The 20,643-nt window shown below is 45.2% G+C and overlaps 1 protein-coding gene across 4 annotated transcripts in view; it reads left to right on the forward strand.

Moving 5' to 3' along the window:
- TRIO (trio Rho guanine nucleotide exchange factor) overlaps window positions 1-20,643 on the forward strand; it is a 356,945-nt gene that overhangs the window by 180,929 nt on the left and 155,373 nt on the right. For all 4 annotated transcript variants that reach the window (XR_012000490.1, XM_072752731.1, XM_072752732.1 and 1 more), the window contains one exon: window positions 8,707-8,898. Coding sequence is in view for 3 of the 4 variants with exons in the window: in XM_072752731.1 (XP_072608832.1) it covers window positions 8,707-8,898 (192 nt within the window). In the remaining variant the exon portion in view is untranslated. The remainder of the gene's footprint in view (window positions 1-8,706; window positions 8,899-20,643) is intronic.

Here is a 20,643-nt window from a genome sequence, read left to right on the forward strand (position 1 = left end):
TCAAGCTCGTTCTAGACGCGCTTAGCTCTGCCTCAGAGTACACCACCAGGTTGCGAAGGTAGATGGACCCCCTGTGGGAGGAAGACTAGCCACAAATACAGTGATGGGAGGGTGCATAAGACCTGAAGACATAGGGTGGACTTCTCCTGGGCCCTCTGCCTCGTTTCTAAAGGTTGTGTTTCACTCATATTTTACACTTGATGTTAGCCAGAAGGCTGAGCAGCACCGTTTTACTTGTATGTTAAGCCAGAAGAGGTCTTGGCCATAAGACAGCTCCATAAGGAGTCTGGCTTTATTAAGAACTTGTGCAGCACCTTTGGTCTGGACAAATGGCCCTGGTATTGATGCAAGATTGTGCCTCCTGTTTGTAGCTTCCTTTGTGGGATGTTTTGGCTCTTGGAAAGGAACACAGCCTCCCTGTAGCTTCAGCACAGGTGAATGAGGCAGTGACCTTCCCCACCTTTTCCCTGTCCTTGACTGCTGTCTGTCAAAATGAATCACAATAGGAGTGCTTATGGCAGAGATCTAAGTTTCTATTTTAAATTTATGTTATTTTTTGGACAGGATGGCCTTTGGAAACCTCTTTAAGTATGGGAGCAGAGGTACATAAGAGCCTTGTTCCATTTTCTGAAACATATTCAGAAAAGTAAAACACATTTGGGGGTTGAGGGAGAAGAAAATTGCTTTTCGCCGTTCTTTAAAGTTGGTTAGTTTGTTTCTTAGGGTTTTGATTTGAAGGGTCCTTTCTAAAATCAGTTCTAAATTTGAGATCTAGAATTAGCAATTTATTTGATATACTTTTCTTATAGTCTCTTCAAAACAATGAGTTGTGGCATATGATGAAGTAACAGATACAAGAAGGAAGTGGTGAAAGTCTTATGGTTGAATTCATTTAAAATGTACTAAATATAGATTTATTATGTAGAACAATTGTGGTGTTCTGGGAAGGAGGAACCTGAGAACAAGTCGGGTTAACTTTGGTGTGAGCCAGTTGGGCAGCCTGGCCTAGCTTCTGCAGGATGCGAGACTTCATTGTAGGAGCCGCTGGTGTGGGGCTTTATCTCCAGCGCTGCTGTAGCCACATCAGGAAGCACTCGGATCAGTTTTGCATGCAGTTTTGCAGAGCTGAGAACCTCTTCTCTACTAATCTGAAGACCTAACCCTACTTTATTTTGTACAGTGATTGTGAGTAGCTATTTCCTATTGCATGAGCAGGTGCTGGTGAATCTATAGGGTGTGGCATTGGCAACCGTGTTGCATTTTCACGCAGGGGCTTTAGAGAAGAAATTCGTGCTTTCCCCTTGAAGCTTTCTGCACACAACTGTTGGAAAGGGAGATGCTCTTTGATGGCATTTTCTCTTTTACCTTATAAATAGATATTCAAGTTAACGTTCCTTTTTAGATTTTAAAAAACTAGGATTACAGTAGCTGGTAAAAGTAAAGCCCAGAAAACTGTGGTTCAAGGAAGAAGCCATTTCGAGAGCACAGATTTCTTGAATGTGATTAGTAAATCTGTGGCATAGCATCTTCCCATGGGCAGGTATCCTGTGAGTGCTTAGACTGCCTTCTTTTCTGTCTGCCTATTCTCTGAGATTCAAATCACCTTCTAAAGATGTGACTTATTGTGACAGTCTTCTCCATGAAGCCGTTTCTGTCAACAGCTTTTTATATGTGCCATGCAATTATCTTGTCTTCCAGGATAAAGAAGGGTGGCATTTAGGAAAGCAGGAGACTTTCCATTGGGGCAAGATTTGCAGAAGATAATCAGGCCTTTTCTCCGGTTCCCTGGTCCCTACCAAACTCATTGTCTTCTTTTATGAATACTCTCTGTGCAGCATGTGAACATACAGAATGCTTCCATATTTTTAGCGTGCCCTAAATTTCTGATTTGCCACAGTTAATAGATCCTTGCTTCTATACCACAGGCTGCCATTTCACAATAGGTTCATTATTTTGATACAAGGTGTGGTGTTTTGTCTTTGTACATAAATTAGTAGTGGACAATTTTGGCCTGATGTTTACTATCAAAGATTTCCTTTAGGTTGACGTGTGCTTACAAGATATCAAATTGCTCTTATTATAGACACTTCTTAAATTTACTAATGCCTTCACTGCTTTTCTGATTATGGGCAAGTTCCTCCTTCTCCGCAAGTCTCAGTGTCTCTAGCTATAAAATGATACCTAACGCCTGCCTTCCCCAGGAAGCTGTGATGACACCATGTAGACAATTGCCTGGCTCCCAGCGGGTGCTCATATGCAGACTCCCTGCCTGGAACCTTCCCCTCTTCTCCTTCCCCAGGATTATTTCTTTGGTAAAATGCTAACGCACACAGATAGCAGTCAGTAGTCCCTATTCCACTGTACTGAGATATGTGTTGTACAGACTTTTTCACTTCTGTTCTTAGTGTTGTGAGTTTTATCATGTTGTAGCGTATTTCAGCTCTGTCTCACCTGTGTGTGTTTTAGGGAGTGGGGTGACAGGCTTGTGTCCTGTGCTTTCCCTTTGTGGATGAAAAGATGATCACTGGGAACTTGTGGGCCTTTTAAATGATTCAGGACACTTGTTTGTTTTGTTTTGCCATTAAGGATTTTATTTATTTATTTGAAATATTGAGAGAGCATGAGCAGTGGTGGGGGCAGGGGAAGCAGCAGAGGGAGAAGCAGACTCCCCGCTGAGCAGGGAGCCTGACTTGAGGGTCATCCCAGGACCCTGGGATCATGACCTGAGCCAAAGGCAGATCTTTAACTGACTGAGCCACCCAGGCGCCCCAGGATGCTAGGGATTTTAATACAGATTGTAGATGTACTGGCCCATCATTCTTTTTTCGTTACACTAGTATAAAATACCTTGAAAGTTTCCTATATGCAGACTTCCAGTCTGTTGTTTTTTTAAACAAAACAAATAGAAGTAATCATTCCTTGAAATACTTGGTTCTTCTCCTCTCCTGTATTTTCTGAGATCAAGAAAACCCATCTTTTCCCCTTGATTCTATCTAAATATAGCCTTTGACCATCTTCTGTTGGTCCCAAACCCTAGCAGCTAAGAATCTGTAGAGAAAGGAAGGTTTGATCTGCCCTGCAGTATTTCCTGAGTCCTAGCACTTATGCAACTTTAATTTACTTCTCCAGAAAGGAGGAAACCACCCCACCCCCACTCTGGTCCTGGTCCAGCCCTTCTAGTGTCTCCTTTAATCTTCCTCACAGGAATTTGGGCCCACCTCTCAGAGGAGGAACTGGGCCAAAGAGAGATTTCTTTGGGGGATAGGGTGGCAGGCCAGCCGAAGGCAGAAGTCTGCTTTCTTCAGGCTCTGAAACAGTTTCCTGACACCACCTCCCCTTGAGTAGAAATTTAAGGACTACATTTCCCCTTGCAAGAGGAACCCTGGCCTGGACATTTGCGGTTTGAACAATCCCAGCTCTCCTGACTGACTCGGGCAAGTCACTTCCCCTTTGCGCCTTCTTTCCCCACCATCCTTGTGATAGGGCTATTGCTGGGCACAGGCCAGGGACTCCAAAAGCTACTGCTTTTATGACCAGTATGCTTACTAGCACATGGAAATCTATTATCTTCTGTGGCAGAAGGATTCGCGATGGGCTCTGTTTACAGAAACACTGCATGCTGACCCTGGCTCCACCAGCCCGGCCTTGGGGCACAGGGAAAGCCTAAGAATTGTCATGTGGACTCATTTTCTCCAAGTATAAAATGAGCAATGGGGCTAAGTATATGTTGTTTAGTGTCTCTGAAAATTAAAAAAAATGCACTTGTCATTTGGAATGATTATTGTCTCAGCCTTATCTGTTGATAAAGAGGTAGAAAAGCTTTCAGAAACAAAATGTTTAGTGCTGGGAGGCAGTGTAACCTATCGATCCACTAATCAAATATGAGAGGTAAGCGACTTTATGGCTGTGGTGACAATAAGAAAGAAGGATCTAGCTCTTAAGAAAATGTGTGTGCGCAGCATAAAGTGTGATGCTCTGTTAGCTTCTTTTAGCACCGAGGCACCATCGTGCTCCCCAGAGATACAGAGCATGCTTCCATGGGGAGGCTCTGTAGGGTTGGGAAGGCCAGGTCTCCATAAAGCCATCACCCCCAGAAGAGTCACCCCAAATTGAGCCTCTGAGAGTCAGAGATCCTTTGTAGGCAAAGTATGCAGAACCTTCATGGCCAGAGCCTGATGCTAATAGCTGAGCTTCACGAGAGCTTTCTCTGTGCCTGTGGGGGCTTTACCGAGGGGCCCAGAAGCCAGCCTCATTGGAGGGAAGGTCTAGATGAGATAATTGTGGGAATGGCCAAGGATTATCCACGGGTGAAAGTTGTTTATTGTTTTTTGTTCTTTATTAGTCCGCTATATGTATGTGTATTATATACACACACACATATAGCTGACCCTTGAACAACATGGGGATTAGGGAGACTGACTGACCTCCCTTCCCTGCCCCCATGCAGTGGAAAGTCCACATATGATTTTTTTTAAAGATTTTTTTTTTTTAAAGATTTTTAAATTGATCTCTACACCCAACCTGCAGCTCAGACCCAAAACCACAAGATCAAGAGTCTCATGTTCTACCAATTGAGCCAGCCAGGAGTTTCAGAAATCCGTGTTGAACTTTTAACTCCCCCCAAAGCTTATCTAATAGCCTACTGGAAGCCTTACTGATCACATAAATAGCCAATTAACGTATTCCGTGTGTGTGTGTGTGTGTGTGTGTGTGTGTGTGTATAAAATGTACTGTATTCTTACAGTAGAGTAAGCTAGAGAAAAAATATTAATAAAATCATAAGGAAAGTATATTTGCAATACTATAATCATCAAAAAATCCACATATATATGGACTGTACAGTTACAATATGTTCAAGGGTCAACTGTATAAGCATATACACTTTTTAAAAAAGATTTGTCCGTTCATTAGAGACAGAGAGCCAGTGCAAGTTGCGGTGGGGGTGGGGGGAGGCAGAGAGAGGAGAGAAATCCTCAAGTAGACTTCCTGCTGAGCCCAGGACCCTGAGATCATGACCTCAGCCCACATCAAGAGTTGGCCACCTAACTAACTGAGCCACCACCCAGGAGCCCCTGAACACATACACTTTTCAACTTTATTTTTTAGATCAGTTTTTAGATTTACAGAAAAATTGTTAAGATGATACTGAGAGTTCCCATAGCTCGCCCCCAGCTCCCCCTACAATTATTGTTAGGGTGTGTTAGCTGATACTGATGTATTTTTATTGGTGTTGATAGCATCCTAATTGTTTCCCTCATCAGGACACTTCTCATTTGTACTTCACTCCCCCGTCATTTGTCCATAATGCGGTGATGCTCTCCAGCCTGCAGCTCAGAGGTGGTGTACCAAGTCAGTGATGTGACTGGTATTGGAACTCGGGCCCAGCATCTGGAATCTCCGAGTGGTTTGATACCTGTGTGTGGAGGGCTCCTTGGTGTCCCCGTCCTCCCTGGTAGGTTGTCAGGCTGTGCCTAGACGATGTGGAGGTCCGGAGTTGCACAGGATGAAGAGTGGACGTTTGTGTCAAACGTACTTCTGTTGCCACAAAGCTCTTCTGAAGTGGGCCAATTCTCTGTCTCTGGTCCGTGCAGGAATTGTGATAACTTAGCTTTCAAATATGTCCCATCGAGTATACGGACAGCTCTTTAACTGTGCTGTTAAGTCCTGCAGTCAGATTGGAAACTGCACTTCCAGATCATTTCAGGTGATTGTTCCCAAAGACTGTAAAATGTACATGTGTGCATTTTCCAAGTCTGGCCATAGTTAGAATATTTCAAGCGATTGTTTGACATCTCTTCACTCGTTTCAAAAAGACTTCTGAAAGATCCTATGTTAATAGTGCAGAATACCAAGAAGGAAAGTCCCCTGGAAATGGTTTTTGAGGTTGGCAAGGAGACCATCGTGTGGACCAGTGCCTGAAAGCCCGTGTGCAGGAGCCCCTGGAGCTGAGCTATCTGGGGGGTTGTCAAAGGCACAGGCTTTGCATTCAGACCTGGGTGAGTCCCTCCTCTGAGCATCCATGCCTCCGTTTCCTCACCTGTGGAAGGGGCTGTGGTTAGGATTAGACCCAAGGCCCAGGCAGTGCTCATGGCTGTGGCACACAGAGAGCAGGGTAATGATAAAACCATAGACGGACTCTTTGTTGGTTTTTATTGACACTTTCAATCCCCTGCAGATACTGTACCCCCACTTATAGGGAGCTGGGGGATGGACTGCCTCTGCCCCGTGCTGATGCCTGGGCTGCCCACTGCTGCTAATGTGCATCATGTTCATCCTCACTGAGGCCATCTCGTGCCTATCATGCTGTATTTACACTTGTTTAGAAGTTGGTGTTTTGTTTTATTTTTTTTAAACTTGCAGGCAAGTTGGAAGTACAGCACAAAGAAATCTGACCTCTCCCCTGAGCCACTGACTTTAGCACGTGTTTCCTACCAGGACAGGGCATTCTGCTGCATGCTCATGATGCTGCTACGTGATCAGGAAATGAACACGGCAGCAGGCTTACCTGCTAGCCCTCAGACCCCAGTGCTCAGTCACCTGTGGCACTGGCTTGTCCTGCCTCCAGGGTCCTGGAGTCTGTAGCACCTCCTTGGTTGTTCCTCAGCTTTGGTGACCTGACACTTGGGAAGATGGCAGCAAGCCTGTTATTTTGGAGAACGCTCCTCACTCTGGGTTTGTCTGACGTTTCATCATGAACAAATTCGGTTACACGTACATCTTTGCTCTGGCATAGTAAGGGTGTGTGTTGCTATTTCTGTCTTGTATCTTCCCCCCTGCCCCGATCACCTGATCTTAATTCGTCCTGTTACCTGTGGTATCACTTTGATCTCTGGGTTAAAGTGGTTTCTGCCAGATTTCTTCATTGTATGATGAGTCTCCTCCTTCGTTTTGTAATTAGTAAGCACTTCATGGGGAGCTACTTTGAAATTCTATAAAGAGCCCATTCCTCATCCAATTTTATGTATTACGTCTGTATGGACTCGAGGTTTCCACGAGTTGTATCTGGTGGGTTATATTCTGTTACCATCATTGTTTGCTCTCACTTTGTCCTGATTTGGCCATGGGAGCCTCTTCAAGCTGCCTTCTGTGTCCTGACCTACCCATGTTGTTCTTACTTTGGATACACTAAGGTGTTTCAGACTCCATCCCCCTACTCCTGGACTCAGCTGTATCTCCAGGAGCCCTGGTGCCTGCAAGAGAAGAAGGCTGATTTTACAGGTGGAAATCTGGGTGCTAAGCATGGTTTATTGCTGTGGGACCGCTGCTGCTCCTGGATCTTCGCAGGGGACAGAGGGAGAGAGGATGTGTGAGTGCGTGTATACAAACACGCATATTCATTCGTCTGTGAAAACCACATATTCATACCCATACCTCTCATTTGAGCCCAGTGCCATAGGGTTAGCTCAGCTCTTCTCCTTTTCCATATTTGTAAGTCGCTTCTCTGAAGTGAGGACCCTGTGTCTTATTATCCTTAACCTGTTGGCTTAGTAGATGAATGTCCCTGGTTGTGACCAGTCTGCCCAGTGGGAAGCTGCCCACTCAGGGGTACCCTGGTCCTTCCTCAGCCTCAGGTGCTCAGCGGGGACACCGCCCCACACTCTGGGCCACTCCTGAGGCACCCACCCTGCTCAGCTCGAGGGCTGCCATGCTGGAGAAGGATGAAGGACTCAACCTGATTCTCAGAGGGCCCGCTCTGCGGCCTTCCCAGAAGGCCTTCCCCCTGTTCCCACACTGCACCGAAGCCCTGCCTCCTGTCTCAGCTGCTCTGGGCCCTGCCGGCCAGCTCTCTCTCCCGCAGTTCCATGAACAGTCAGGTCTCCAGCAGACATCTTGATTCGTGGAATCCATTTGCAGCCTTTCATGTATCATGAATTAAAATGGAATAATTTTCAAAATATTTTTTTAAAGATTTATTTATTTATTTATTCATAGAAATGCAGGGAGAGAGAGGCAGAGACACAGGCAGAAGGGGAAGCAGGCTCCATGCAGGGAGCCCGACGTGGGACTCAACCCAGGGTCTCCAGGATCACGCCCTGGGCTGCAGGCGGCGCTAAACCGCTGCGCCACCGGGGCTGCCCTTTCAAAGTATTTTTGACACCTATTTACACATTGCTTTCAGCTACTTTATATAAACCATTATGATTATTTTTCTTTATCTCAAAAAAATATGTGCTCTTAAGTAGAAAAAAGATAAGCACAGAATTACCAATAAGTAGAAACATGGTAAGAAGATAGTAGCTTGTATTTGCAACCTAACCTTTCCACTTGCACTTGGGGAATTATAAAATCGTACATCATACTGAGAGACAAAATTGGAACTTTGCACTCAGTCACAAAACTGGAAGAGAAAGTGAAGTGGGCATTTGTGTTCTGTGCTGTCTTCTGGACATGGAGCAGCAAGGAACTGAAGGCCCTCTATGAGTCATGGGACAGCCAGAAGCTCCCTACAGATACCCCACCACTGCTGTAGATGGAAGGGCTTTGCCAGAGGGCTCAGAGTTTAACCGTCTAGAGCAGTAATGGGAAAAGCTGCTGATTTGAGCTCCTAGAATTATCTCTTCCCATCATTTTTTTTTCCTATTGGATTTACCGAAATGATCAGGAATGTCCCAAACTGACTCAGTTGCAGTCTGTCTGTTATGATGACCAGCTGGGGTTTTTAAAAAAAAATTCACCTTCTGTTTCTCTGGATTTTCTCTCATGCAGAACACATATACCAACGCAGATAAATTACTAGAAGCAGCAGAACAGCTGGCTCAGACCGGGGAATGTGACCCAGAAGAGATTTATCAGGCTGCGCATCAGCTTGAAGACCGGATACAAGATTTTGTTCGGCGTGTAGAGCAGCGCAAGATCCTGCTGGACATGTCAGTGTCGTTTCATAGCCACGTCAAGGAGGTAAGGTGTCAGGATGCACAAAGGAGCCTGGGTCTGAGAGGCTCTGAGAACCCCTTGGGGAGAGTGTGGCCTGCTTGTGGTGTGAGAAAGCAGACCAGGCCTGTTTGCACTGAGCAGCTTGGTGTGGACGGGGCCGTGCTGGGCTTCTTGCTGGGCTTCCTAGTCTCCAGCATCACAAGTATAGGTGTGCCTCTGCCGGGGGTGGTGGAAGCCAGTGTGTCTGCAGGGGTGGATCCGAGAGGGCTGGGCTGGCTAAGGAGGGGTGTGGGGCTGTAGGTGAGTGGGGAAATGTAGGGCCAAAGGGGCTGCTTTTACCTTGGAGAGAGGCTGGAGCATGTCCACTTCAGCCTCAGTAAACAGCCTGCATGTACATTGTGGTCGGAGCTGGGTTTCCTTTCTGTGTTAGTCTGTCATGTGGCCAACATCATGGTTGACTTCTGATTTTATCAGACTGTGTAATTGCTTGCAGATTCCAATCAAAGTGAATTTTATGTAATATTAAGTTTAAATGTACTAAAGCCAACGTAGCCATAGTAATATTAATGCTGATATTGTAGGTATGCCCTTGTTAATACACTGGCCTCATTGTAGAGATAATGTTATTTGGTATATGGAAAATAGGTTGGTACTAATTGTACTTTGTATATGTATTGTTCTTAGTAGAATTCCTATAAAATTACAATTAAACTCTTGGAGCTTATGAGGAAAAAAAAGACATAAATTCAGTAAGTGTTTCAACTTTTACTGTATCTTCTAAGGAAAAAATTCTACTTCATGGCTCTTTATAAATTTGAAATGAGGAGCCCTTCCAGATAATTTGGAATTGAACATGTGAAAGCTTATAGGCCACAGGCTAGGAAGGATCTAGAAAGAGTAAAGCTGCTGCAGAGAAACACGGGAGGGGCATCAGAGATTTGGAACCAATAGACGTGTTCACGGGGAAAGAACTTCACTGCCAATTCTAGGATCTTGGGCAGTCAGTCAGTCCTCAACCACGCCATTTTGTAACTTAAGCTTGGGTCTGGGAAAACCACACTTCCCTCTTACTCTGAAACTCCATGAGCCCATGTGCCAGCTGGAGCCCCCATGGCCTTGTGCTTCACCTCACCCAGGCTGGCGGTAGGCGCTGCCGTCTGCTGAATAGCCCTTTCTGAGAGAGCTGGAACTTTGTGAGCCTGGGACTGCCATCAGAATAGAACCCAACAGCACTAGCTGCTTTGTCTGCTTTTAATAATGCCATCACTGAAAAAGACTTTGCAACATTTACAAAGAAACTGTTTTTTTTCTGGAGATACATGGTCATTGTGAGGAGACCTACAAATGCTACACTTGTCCACAGCAGTTTCTAGTTACTGGGGTAGCCGGCTCTGAATTCACTCAGCTCCACTCAAGCAGTAACCACCAACTAGTCTCCCTGCCTCTGGCAGCTCTGCCTCCAGCCTCCTGCTGCACTGCTGCCAGAAATAGAAATTTGACCAGGTTGTAGCCTTGGTTTTGAACCCTCAATTAATCTCTGAACATGTGGGGCACCGGCCTGAAAGCTCGCAGCAGCCTCATGGCCTGGTCTCTACTTTTCCTCTAGCCCCTCACACTCAGGACAGTGTCCCCAAACCTGTGGCACTCTGACACCCCTGAAACTTGGACAAACTGCTCCCCTTCATTTCCCTGGCACTTTACATGCACCTCTTATAGCACTTGTCTGAGTTGCAGTACAGTTGGGCGTTTCTTTCTTTCTCCTCAGTATTGATATGTTAGCTTCTCATTATCTTATGCATTTGAACACCCAAGCTGAGGGGGAGAAGATGGTCTGTTTGGAAAAAGCAGATGACACCTTTGCTCACTAAGCTGGGCAGACAGGCAGGCAGCAGCAAGGAGCTTGGAGGGAAGCACAGAGTGTGGCAGCTGGGGTGGGGGCTGCCGTGGCCTGGGCTGGCCTGTGCTGTTGGAGAGGGGTCTGGAGCCATGTGGTGGCCATCTGATACTCATCTCTGTGACATGCCTAGAAATAATCTTCAGGATTTGTAAAGATTAAGCTTGCTTTTAGGACAGAGAGGACCTTTTATATGAAGCAGTACTTATGGTTTATGTCACCTTTTCAACTTCGTTATGGTTTTCAAAAAGCAGACACTCAAGGAAGTTAGTTTTACAAAAGCTGTCCCCCCAGAGACTCAGTTGGTGTTCATTGGTTATTACAACATTGGTAGCATTTTTAAGAAAAAAAAAAAATCTTAGAATATAAATGTTCTAGTTAGCCAACGGTGGGGCCTGTCTTGTCACCAGACTTGGAAATGGATTTAAAAGTGAAAACGCTTTTGTTTTCATTGACTAACACTATGGGAACCACCAGAATTTATGATGTGGATAGACTAAGGAGACCTTAAATCTGGTTTAAAGGTGGTTCAGGAGTTTTCAGCACATTCATTCTTCCGTTTGTCTATGAGAAACTTTCACAGTGGCAGAGAAACTGGCACGTTTTTCCTGACTTGTTTCTTCAGTGTGTGTCCCTACAGTGACCCGAGGCCAGGGAAGGATGCCTCTGGTGGCTAGTTGCAGGGGGCCCTGGCAGGCCGGGGCAGCTGGGTGTGCAGACACCGGGAAGCCGGCCACATACAGGCTCTGAGTGCCGCCTGATTCTTCCCTGCGATTTGCTTGGACATCGTTTTGAGCCCCAACCGCTTTCTGAGTACATTCATATGTTTACTGACCAGCTCCAGAATTTTCCTTTGTCTGCTTTGTCTGTGCCCTGCCATGCCCCAAGACCCACAGGGCTATTTGGTAGATTCTATGTAGGAAGGAATGATTTCCTCAGTCATTGTGTTTTGAAACTGGTTATTGAAAGAAAACTTAGATTCATTTAGAATAAATTTAATTTGTTGAAAACAAGATTGAAAGTGACAGAAGGGCCAAGGAGAGGAAGCCATGCTAATTAAATACATGTTTGCATGAAGTTACTAAATAGTTTAACATATCAGAGGAATAGAAAATTGTTGAAAGATCTCTGCTATCCGAGTTAATTTTTCTCAAGCAGATCATGCAATTTAAAATTACATAAGGAAGGGATCCCTGGGTGGCGCAGCGGTTTGGCGCCTGCCTTTGGCCCAGGGTGCGATCCTGGAGACCCGGGATCGAATCCCACGTCAGGCTCCCGGTGCATGGAGCCTGCTTCTCCCTCTTCCTGTGTCTCTGCCTCTCTCTCTCTCTCTCTGTATGACTATCATAAATAAATTTAAAAAAATTAAAAAAAAATAAAATTACATAAGGAAGAAAGAAAAAGTAGTTTGTCTTTTTCAGTTAGGCAAATCATGAAGCTTTCTGGAAGTTAACTTACAAAGGCTCTCCCAGCAGTGGCGGTGGCGGTGCGCACGTTCGCCTGCTCGTTCCAGGTGTTGAGCGGTGCTTGTTTCTCCCTTTCTGGAGCACGGCAGTTACACTTTCCTTTTTGCAGGAAATGAGCACGTATTCAAAGGTGATCTCACTAACAAGTAACTTTAAAGATGCTGGGTCAAGGTGATGTCGGTTCAGTGCTAGCTCGGGAATTCTTAAGAATCCCACCTGGAAGAGGGTTGGTGGTCACATGCTGTGGCTGTTCCCAGGCCCTCTGATTGGACTCTTGTCATCATTGGCAGTCACAGTGCAGAGCCCATTCCCTCCGCCTGGCCTCCCAGCGAGGGCCTGTCTCTGTCCCCGCCCCCTCAATTCCCTGGGCGGGACAGTCCCTGGTGAGGGGCAGGTCAGCTCTCTGAGTCCTCCAGCTCCCCGACCCGTCCTGTGCTAAGTCCTCTACAGGCTGATCCCCAACTTTCAAGCCTTTCATTTTGGCCTTCTCAGCTGCACTTTTGCTGATGACTCCTGTGTCTGCATTGTCTAAGATGATTACTCATTCCTCCTTTGCTATTTTACCCCTACCTCTATGCCTCCAGGGACGTATGTGATAACTGCAGACATATTCCTGTGTTTCTTTTTTAGCTTTCAATCTGAAATAATTGTAGGCTTGTGGGAAGTTGGGCAAAAAAGAAATGGACAAGGAGGTGCATGCCCCCTTCTCCCAGCCTCCCCCAGTGTCACGCCTTGTCTAACAGCAGTTCACTAGGAAGGCACTGAGGTGACTTTGCTATGCCCCGTGGAGCTTGTGCCGGTGTTGCAGGTGTGCACTCATGTGGTTAGCTCTGTGCGCTGCTACCATGTGCAGATTCATGTAACTACCACCATTTTCGACATGCAGAATCCTACAGAATTGGTATACCTCCTGTTCATGCCCAACCTCGACTGCATCTCTCACCCCTGGCAACCAGCATAACCAAAAATGTTATATAACAAGATCAAATATCATATAAGCTTTTTACTCCACAGTAATTCCCTTGAGATCCATCAGTAGTTCTTTCCTCTTAGTTACTGAGTAGTGTTTCATGGTATGGATATGTCATGTGTTAACTATTGGCAATTTTGGTTATTTTCAGTCTTTGGCTATTACATTAAAGGACAGCTTGGTTATTTTCAGTCTTTGGCTATTACAGAAGGAGACACCAGACCATCATGCACAGGTTTACACGTGGCCTGAAGTTTTCATTTCTCTGGGGTAAATGCCCGAAGAGTGTCACTGCTGGGCCCTCTGATAAGCTCATGTTGTTCCAAAAGAGCAAAAAACTGTTTTTCAGAATGGCATGTACATCCCCATTAACAATGGGGGAGTGAGCTCTAGCTTTGTAACTTCTCAAAAGTCCAGTGGGAAAGGTTAAGCCCCAATGCATAGTATCTTAGGATGTTTACTTTAAATGATGAAATCTCAATAATTTATGCTTAATATTCAGTTCCCTAGTAGCTCTCTCCTTCCATTCTTAAGCATTTGATCCCTTTGATTTACTAATCTGATGTAGATACAAATGAGCAATTAAGCAGCCCCAGGCCAGAGAAAACAAGGGAAGCTAAGGGCTTAGGACCATTTACTGTGTCATCAGCCCTTGGCTGACTGAACGTTACATTTGGCTTTGGGCATTCGATTGCCATCAACAGGTTTAGCACTTTGTCTTCATATATTCTGTGGTGGTGCTGTGCCCAAGATCGCGAATCTGAGAAACCGCCAAGGAGCTGACACCCATGCAAACACACAAGGGTTTATTTACAAGCTCGAGCCTGGGTCCAAGTACACTCGACACCGCGGAGCAGGGACTTGGACCCCGAGACTAAGAGGCGTAGCAGCTTTATAGGGGCCAGTGGCCTATAGGATAGGCAGAAAGTTGCCCAGTCATGCTGGTCCGCTGAGCCGGATTTCCGGTTAGGGTGTGCCCTGGTCCTGACTAGGGTGGGGCAGTGCCCTAAGTAATAAGCAGGTCAGCACAAGGCGGGTGCAGCACAAAATAGAGTCAGACCTGCTCTGCTTGTCCAGGAGTAGGGGATTTTGTTAAATTTCCTGGGTCCCACAGTGTCTGGTATTAAAAAAAAGGGGGGGGGGACCCCTGGGTGGCTCAGTGGTTTAGCATCTGCCTTCAGCCCAGGGCATGATCCTGGAGACCCGGGATTAAGTCCCACGTCAGGCTCCCTGTGTGGAGCCTGCTTCTCCCTCTGCCTGTGTCTCTGCCTCTTTGTTTCTCTCTGTGTCCCTCATGAATAAATAAATAAATAAATCGTAAAAAAAAAAAAAAAAGAGGTCATTTTCCCATAGGTAGAAGTATACATATATATTTTTAAAAAAACGTCTTGTCATTCAAGCTTTTTTTCTGTAAAAATATCATCTTTATTAAAATAACTCACAAAGTATATTAAAGTGTAACATCCCCTGAACTGGCTGAGTGATCTGAGACAAATTGCTTCGGAGAACCTTGGCTTTCGCAACTCCAGAATAGGAATACTAAAACTCTGGGGTGCGAGGAACAGCTGAGTAAAGCTCCAGATGTAGTAGCTTACCCTAGTGCCTGTCTTGTAGCAGCTGCCAGTACAGGGCATCCTTTTTGCCTCCTCACCCGTCTATAATTGTTGAACACAGGATGAGGCAGATTTAAATGTGAAATGCAAAGGTATAAATACCTAGGTATAATCTGATCTTTTCCTGGCTTATCTTTGCTTAACCAAAACTGTATGATCTACTCTGGTGCCCTCTGTCTGAAAAGCACCATGCTCTGGTCGTGTTCTTTAGGATCAAAGGTTGAAATCCTTCTAGACTCAGAAGCTCCGTGTCTAGCCCCACTCTATCAGGACAGGGTCAGCTCTTTTATAAAGAATCTTTACTCATGGGTCATTCCATACTGACATGTGTTACTTTGTACGCATCACTACTTTTATTACCAGCCAGAGCTACAGAATAAGTGACCCCCCCCCCCCCACCAAATAAATACATATGAAACATTTTTATGGGATGCCTGGGTGGTTCAGTGGTTGGTTAGCATCTGCCTTCAGCTCAGATCATGATCCTGGTGTCCTGGGATCGAATCCCACATCGGGCTCCCTGCAGGGAGCCTGTGTCTCTGCCTCTCTCTGTGTGTCTCATGAAAAAATAAATAAAATCTTTAAAAAAATAAAATATTTTTGTTAGCCTGTGGGGGACAGAGGGATGTTACTATCTAAAAGGAAGTCCCGTTTATCCAAATAATTTCATGTAAAACAAGTTTTTTATCTGTAGAGTAGTTTAAAACTGGTTTAAATTCATGAATTTTCTCTCTTAATATTGGTCCAATATTTTCAGGTAGAGAAAATTTTTATGTCAACAGAGAAATTAGGCGGTAGTGTGGAGAATTACAGGAAACTCTAACATACCTGACACATAATGGTTGCTTAGATGATTTTAAGTAAATGAATTAATAAGTAATGTATGATATTATTTTTATTTGTAATTCAGTATTACAGCAGGAATTGAAAATCTAAACTGCACCAATTCTGAATTTTACAATTTCTTGTTGAAGTGTCAGCCCTTGATGGAGAGTTGGAAGTGTCTGCTTTAAGTTGTTTGTAGATTGGCCTCAATTAATGTAATAAAAAAGGAGGGAGGCACTTTAACAGAATGTCAAGCCAGTGCAATATGATAGGTCTTAAAATGCCCAGCTGAAAATGGATGTATATATGATCTGGTTTACTTATTAGACTGTTACTTAATAGAGCATTTTTAATATTCTTAATTTTTTATTTTGATACTTGGCTTCCTAAACTAAATGGGATAGATCTTCAGTTAATTGCGAAAAGTACATCATCCATATGCATTTCTAGCATGTATTGTTTGTTACTGATTATTGTTGTTATTGATTAAGTGGTACATTGATTGCCAGCAACATATGAGGGTTTTGTCAGGAAAGCTTAAAAGCTCTAGATAAGAAAAAGCTTTTTGTTTTGTTGTTTGTTTTCCTTTCTTTGAAGCCCAAAATTCAGAACCCCAAGATCAAGGAAGGGCTGGGCTTTTTGCCTGGCACTAGTGATGCCAGTCACTAGTGGCAATGGATGCAAGTAGAAAGTAGACTTCATCCACTTTCACTTTGCTTTTTTGTTCACCTCAAGGAGGCTGCTTTTCAGACTGCCTTAGAAGAAGTGAAAGATCAAAATGAGTGAAGATTTTAGAAGAAAGGACTTATTTCTTCTAAGTGAGTTCAAGTCTCTATTGCAAGACAAATTAGACCCCTGGTGGTGAGAGAACTTGATGATTGGGTCTGTTGACCTTTATGGAAGTGTGACAGGAGAAAAGCCAGGAGGCTGGAGATCCAGAAGGCAGAGGTCACACAGCACTCAGGCAAGGTCAGCCCTAGGCAGAGTTCTAGAAGAGGCAGTTTATAAACCACCAGTAGAGAAAGATGTGAACAAGTCATAGCATGTTAATTTATTCTTTACTGGGGTTCTGGTTTGATGAAGGGCCTGCAGTGGAATTTGTGAGCATTTGACATTTAATTTGTAGACAAAATAGGAAAGTATGAGCAATCCCTTAGTACAGTCACTAGAATCAGACTGCTGAATGGCTGGGAAAAAACTGTCAACTGAGGGAGTCCATTATCACAAGACCAGCCCTGTCCTTACCCTACCATGCTGCTCCCCAAGTGGAAGGTACCAGCCAGAAAAGTGCTTCTGATAGTAAGGTATTACTCATCAGTTTGTTGAGTAAAGAAGTAGTTTCTAGTCCAGACCCATGGTTGGACCAGACTTGCTGCTAGTGGTGGCAATGGGAGATGGTAGGTCAGTCACCTCGGTTGGACCTGAGGCCTAGCAGATGGGTGGGTTTCATCCCTGGTGTCCCCTTCTGTAGGAGGGCAGCCTGTGCAGTAGTCATGTCTTTGAAGTGACTCTGCTAATGTAGCAGAACTCTTATGTCCCAGTGTAACACCTGGAAACATTACTTATTGGAACGCTGGCACCCTGAAAACTCGTCTTTGTTGTGTGGAGAGCTGTTTATCTTGAAAATGGCCAGATTGCCACAAAGCAAGGGCAGACTTGATGCAGCAAAAATAATTGTGGTGACCTTAAAAGCCTTGCCAGTGAGACCGTCATCACTGAGGTTGTTAGTGGATGACCTCAGTGAGGCTGGGGTTGGTGTTTCCCCAATACATATCCGTCCCCATGTAGAAAGCCTGTGGGTGGGTGGATTGGCATGGGAGGCATGCTTATATTAGAGTCTAGGCCAGGGTCTATAGAATACGTAGGATCCCAAAACATGTCAGCAGGAATAAGTCAAAACATCCATCACAGAAATTGCATTCATGGGTTTTAATATGAGCCTTTTGAATCAGAGACGCTCATCTAGGCAAGTTGTAGAGTAAGGGTCACATAGGTGGCCACAACACTTGTTAAAACAACAGCCATACACATGTTCATGAATAGAGTACACAGTAGTGTCCTGCCCCCGTGGCTGGATGAGAAAAAATCACGACTGGGAGGCAATCATCTTGCTGTGCACTGCTGGTTGGATCACACGTGGTGTTGCCTTTGCTCATCAGCCCCCACTTTCCAAGAGGGGAGTGTTCAGAGAAGAGTGAGCTGGTGTGGAAGGAGTTTCAGAATCTGCCACGCTGGTAGAGCCCAAGGAATGAAGTGTTATCTATCCTTGGGATCTGGAAGACCAATGCTCAAGAGACTTGTAGAGTGAGGGAGGAATTACATTTTGACTCGGGGGGGAAACAGTTGCTGTCAAAATGACGTGGGGGTGGAGGAGCTCTTCCCAAATTTGAAACCTCAGGGGAGAGTGTTTTATGCTTTGGCAATATTGGGGAATAAAAAGAAAAAAAATCTCTCATCTCAAAATCTGTTTTTCACAAAGTCGACTTCATGTAAGCACCTGAATGCTTGAAGTTCCCACTCTGACCGTGGCCTCTGTGTGGTCCCTCCACCCAGCCATCACCTATACCTCACCTTGTCCTTGATTGCCTACCCATGTGGCATTGCCTCCTGACTGGGGGCTACCCTGACACACTTCTGCTTGCTTCTCCTTCTGTCCGCTCTCTTACACATACTTGCAGACATATTGTTTCATGATACTTTGATTTCTGTGCCCCCCCACCCACCCCAAGGCCTTGTCCAGTACATCCTTCAGCAACTCCCTTTTGTCACATTAAGGCATATTTTATCACCCACCCCAGAATAACAAGTTACTTCTCAAGCCCTTATTCCTTGCTGATCTGGGCACCAGGCATGTGCACCATTTCAGGCTGAAGGAGGTGCTGCACATGGCAGGAACAGTTCCCCTTTGAGCTGCACTGCTTGTAGCTGAAACTGAATCAGGATCTGTGTGCACAGTGGGTGCCCTCTGAAGTCCTGCCTGTAAGCTGCCACCAAACCTACCTATTCCTGCACCTGGCTTGCAGCTTCGCTGGGGGTTTGGCTTTTATGCATCCAGGGCTGGCCTGACCACTCGTTCATCCCCATTGGTACCCAAATGATTGTCCTTGTCATAAATAAGAGTAGGAAAGCAGACCCCAGTGGTAGTAGCTTCTGTTTATTTCTTTCACAGGCCTGTGGTCACTTCATTTGATTTTCAGACTGGCTTTGCCAGTGAGGGAAGATGTACAGACAAAATGATCCCATTTCATGGATGAGAAATCCGAGGGTAGAGAGTGCCAAGGATTTTCCCAAGGCCACATGCAAATAAGGGCCAAAATCTGAGGAGTTGTGCTTCTCCTTCAGATGGCGTGGGCTGGTGGACTGCACTGAGACTTCACATTTGAAAGAGGTTGCAGCTAAAACAATCCCCAGATCTCAGCATTCCCCCACCACCTGAGCTAACCATCCTACTACCTGCAGAATAGGGCTGGGAGCTCAGTCCTTCCTGGGATTCTTGCAGGCCAGCAAGTTCCTCTGGGAGCTCTCTGGCAAAGTCTCCCTTGCTGCAGTTTCCTCCTTTAGGCTCCACCCAGTACAGGGGGGAGGGGCCCAAGTGCAAGTTTGCCTGGGTCACACCCAGCCCGACTCTGCTGGATCCAGGACCAGAGCTCTCACATCTTTGTCACAGGACCTCTGTCCCTAGAAGCTCGTGTGTCTCCCAGCCTTCTCTGTGGATGGATCCTGGTCCGTGAACCAGGTCTGTATACAGCTGCATCCTGGTGGTGGGTTGGGTTCAAGCCCTCTTCCTTGGAGTGCTGCTGGCCATGGCTCAGAGGGCCTCTAAGGGGGGGCAGCATTGCCCAGCTCTGGCCGTGGGCCACAGTTCTCCTAGTAAAATTCAAGGTGCTGAGAACCCAGATAAAGTTCAGCTCCTCTCCTGCTGTCGGCAGAAATGTATCTCTTTACTGTAAATTAACAGCATGGACAGAAGTTCAGGGTTTTGTCACGCTCAGGAAATTTATAGTAGAAACTTTCACAGGTATCTTAGAGACTTTTTCTCATTCTTTTATTCAGATATTTTAGGCATCATATAACTTAAAAGCTTAAAAATAAGCTTTATTGGAATCATACTGCATTATGCTGTATATCAGTTTGTCACCAACTGACATCAGAAATGACCTTTATCTGGGGATCCCTGGGTGGCTAAATGGTTTGGTGCCTGCCTTTGGCCCAGGGCATGATCCTGGAATCCCGGGATCAAGTCTCACGTCGGGCTCCCTGCATAGAGCCTGCTTCTCCCTCTGCCTGTGTCTCTGACTCACTCTCTCTCTCTCTCTCTGTGTGTCTCTCATGAATAAATAAATAAAATCTTTAAAAAAAGAAAAGAAATGACCTTTATCTTAGAATCCTTTTTTTCTCCAAATAGAGAATATTTTCTGTAGAAGCAGAAGAAAAGAAAATCCAAAGGGGCAAAGGATTTGGGGGCCTTTTGACATTATGGGTTTAAATATAACCTTGCTCCTTCTACCTCATTTACTGTTGTTCCTTCTTCAACTGCCTGGGCCCAAGATCCATGTCTGTGGTTTCCCTGGTACCCATGGCCCTTCACTGGTTCCACGGCTGGACGGACTGGGCCAGCATGTCCCACTGTGGTTGCGTGTCCGAGTGTCCAAGATGTTGAGGAAAGGAAGAGGTTTGACCCACAGATCCTCATGGCACTTCCCCTGCAACGAAGGAGAAGTATTTCTATGGACTCCAGTGCACTAATTCTAGCACCTTTTCCTCATACTATTTTTAGATGTAAAAAGATTGAAACGGGGGATGGTGTTAAGTCTACCAGACTGAGTGACATATACATATTTTGAACAATAGGTAGGAACCTAGATATGTTTTGAAAAATATCTAGAGAAAGAAGACTTTTAAAACTTCGTGGTTCTTACTAGAAAATTTTTTTCCAGAAGAACAAAAACTGGTAATAGTTACTTATTTCTTCACTCTGCATGTATCCTCCCATCCCGTTTA

The sequence above is a fragment of the Vulpes vulpes genome, chromosome 3 (genome assembly GCF_048418805.1).
Source record: "Vulpes vulpes isolate BD-2025 chromosome 3, VulVul3, whole genome shotgun sequence".
NCBI lineage: Eukaryota > Metazoa > Chordata > Mammalia > Carnivora > Canidae > Vulpes > Vulpes vulpes.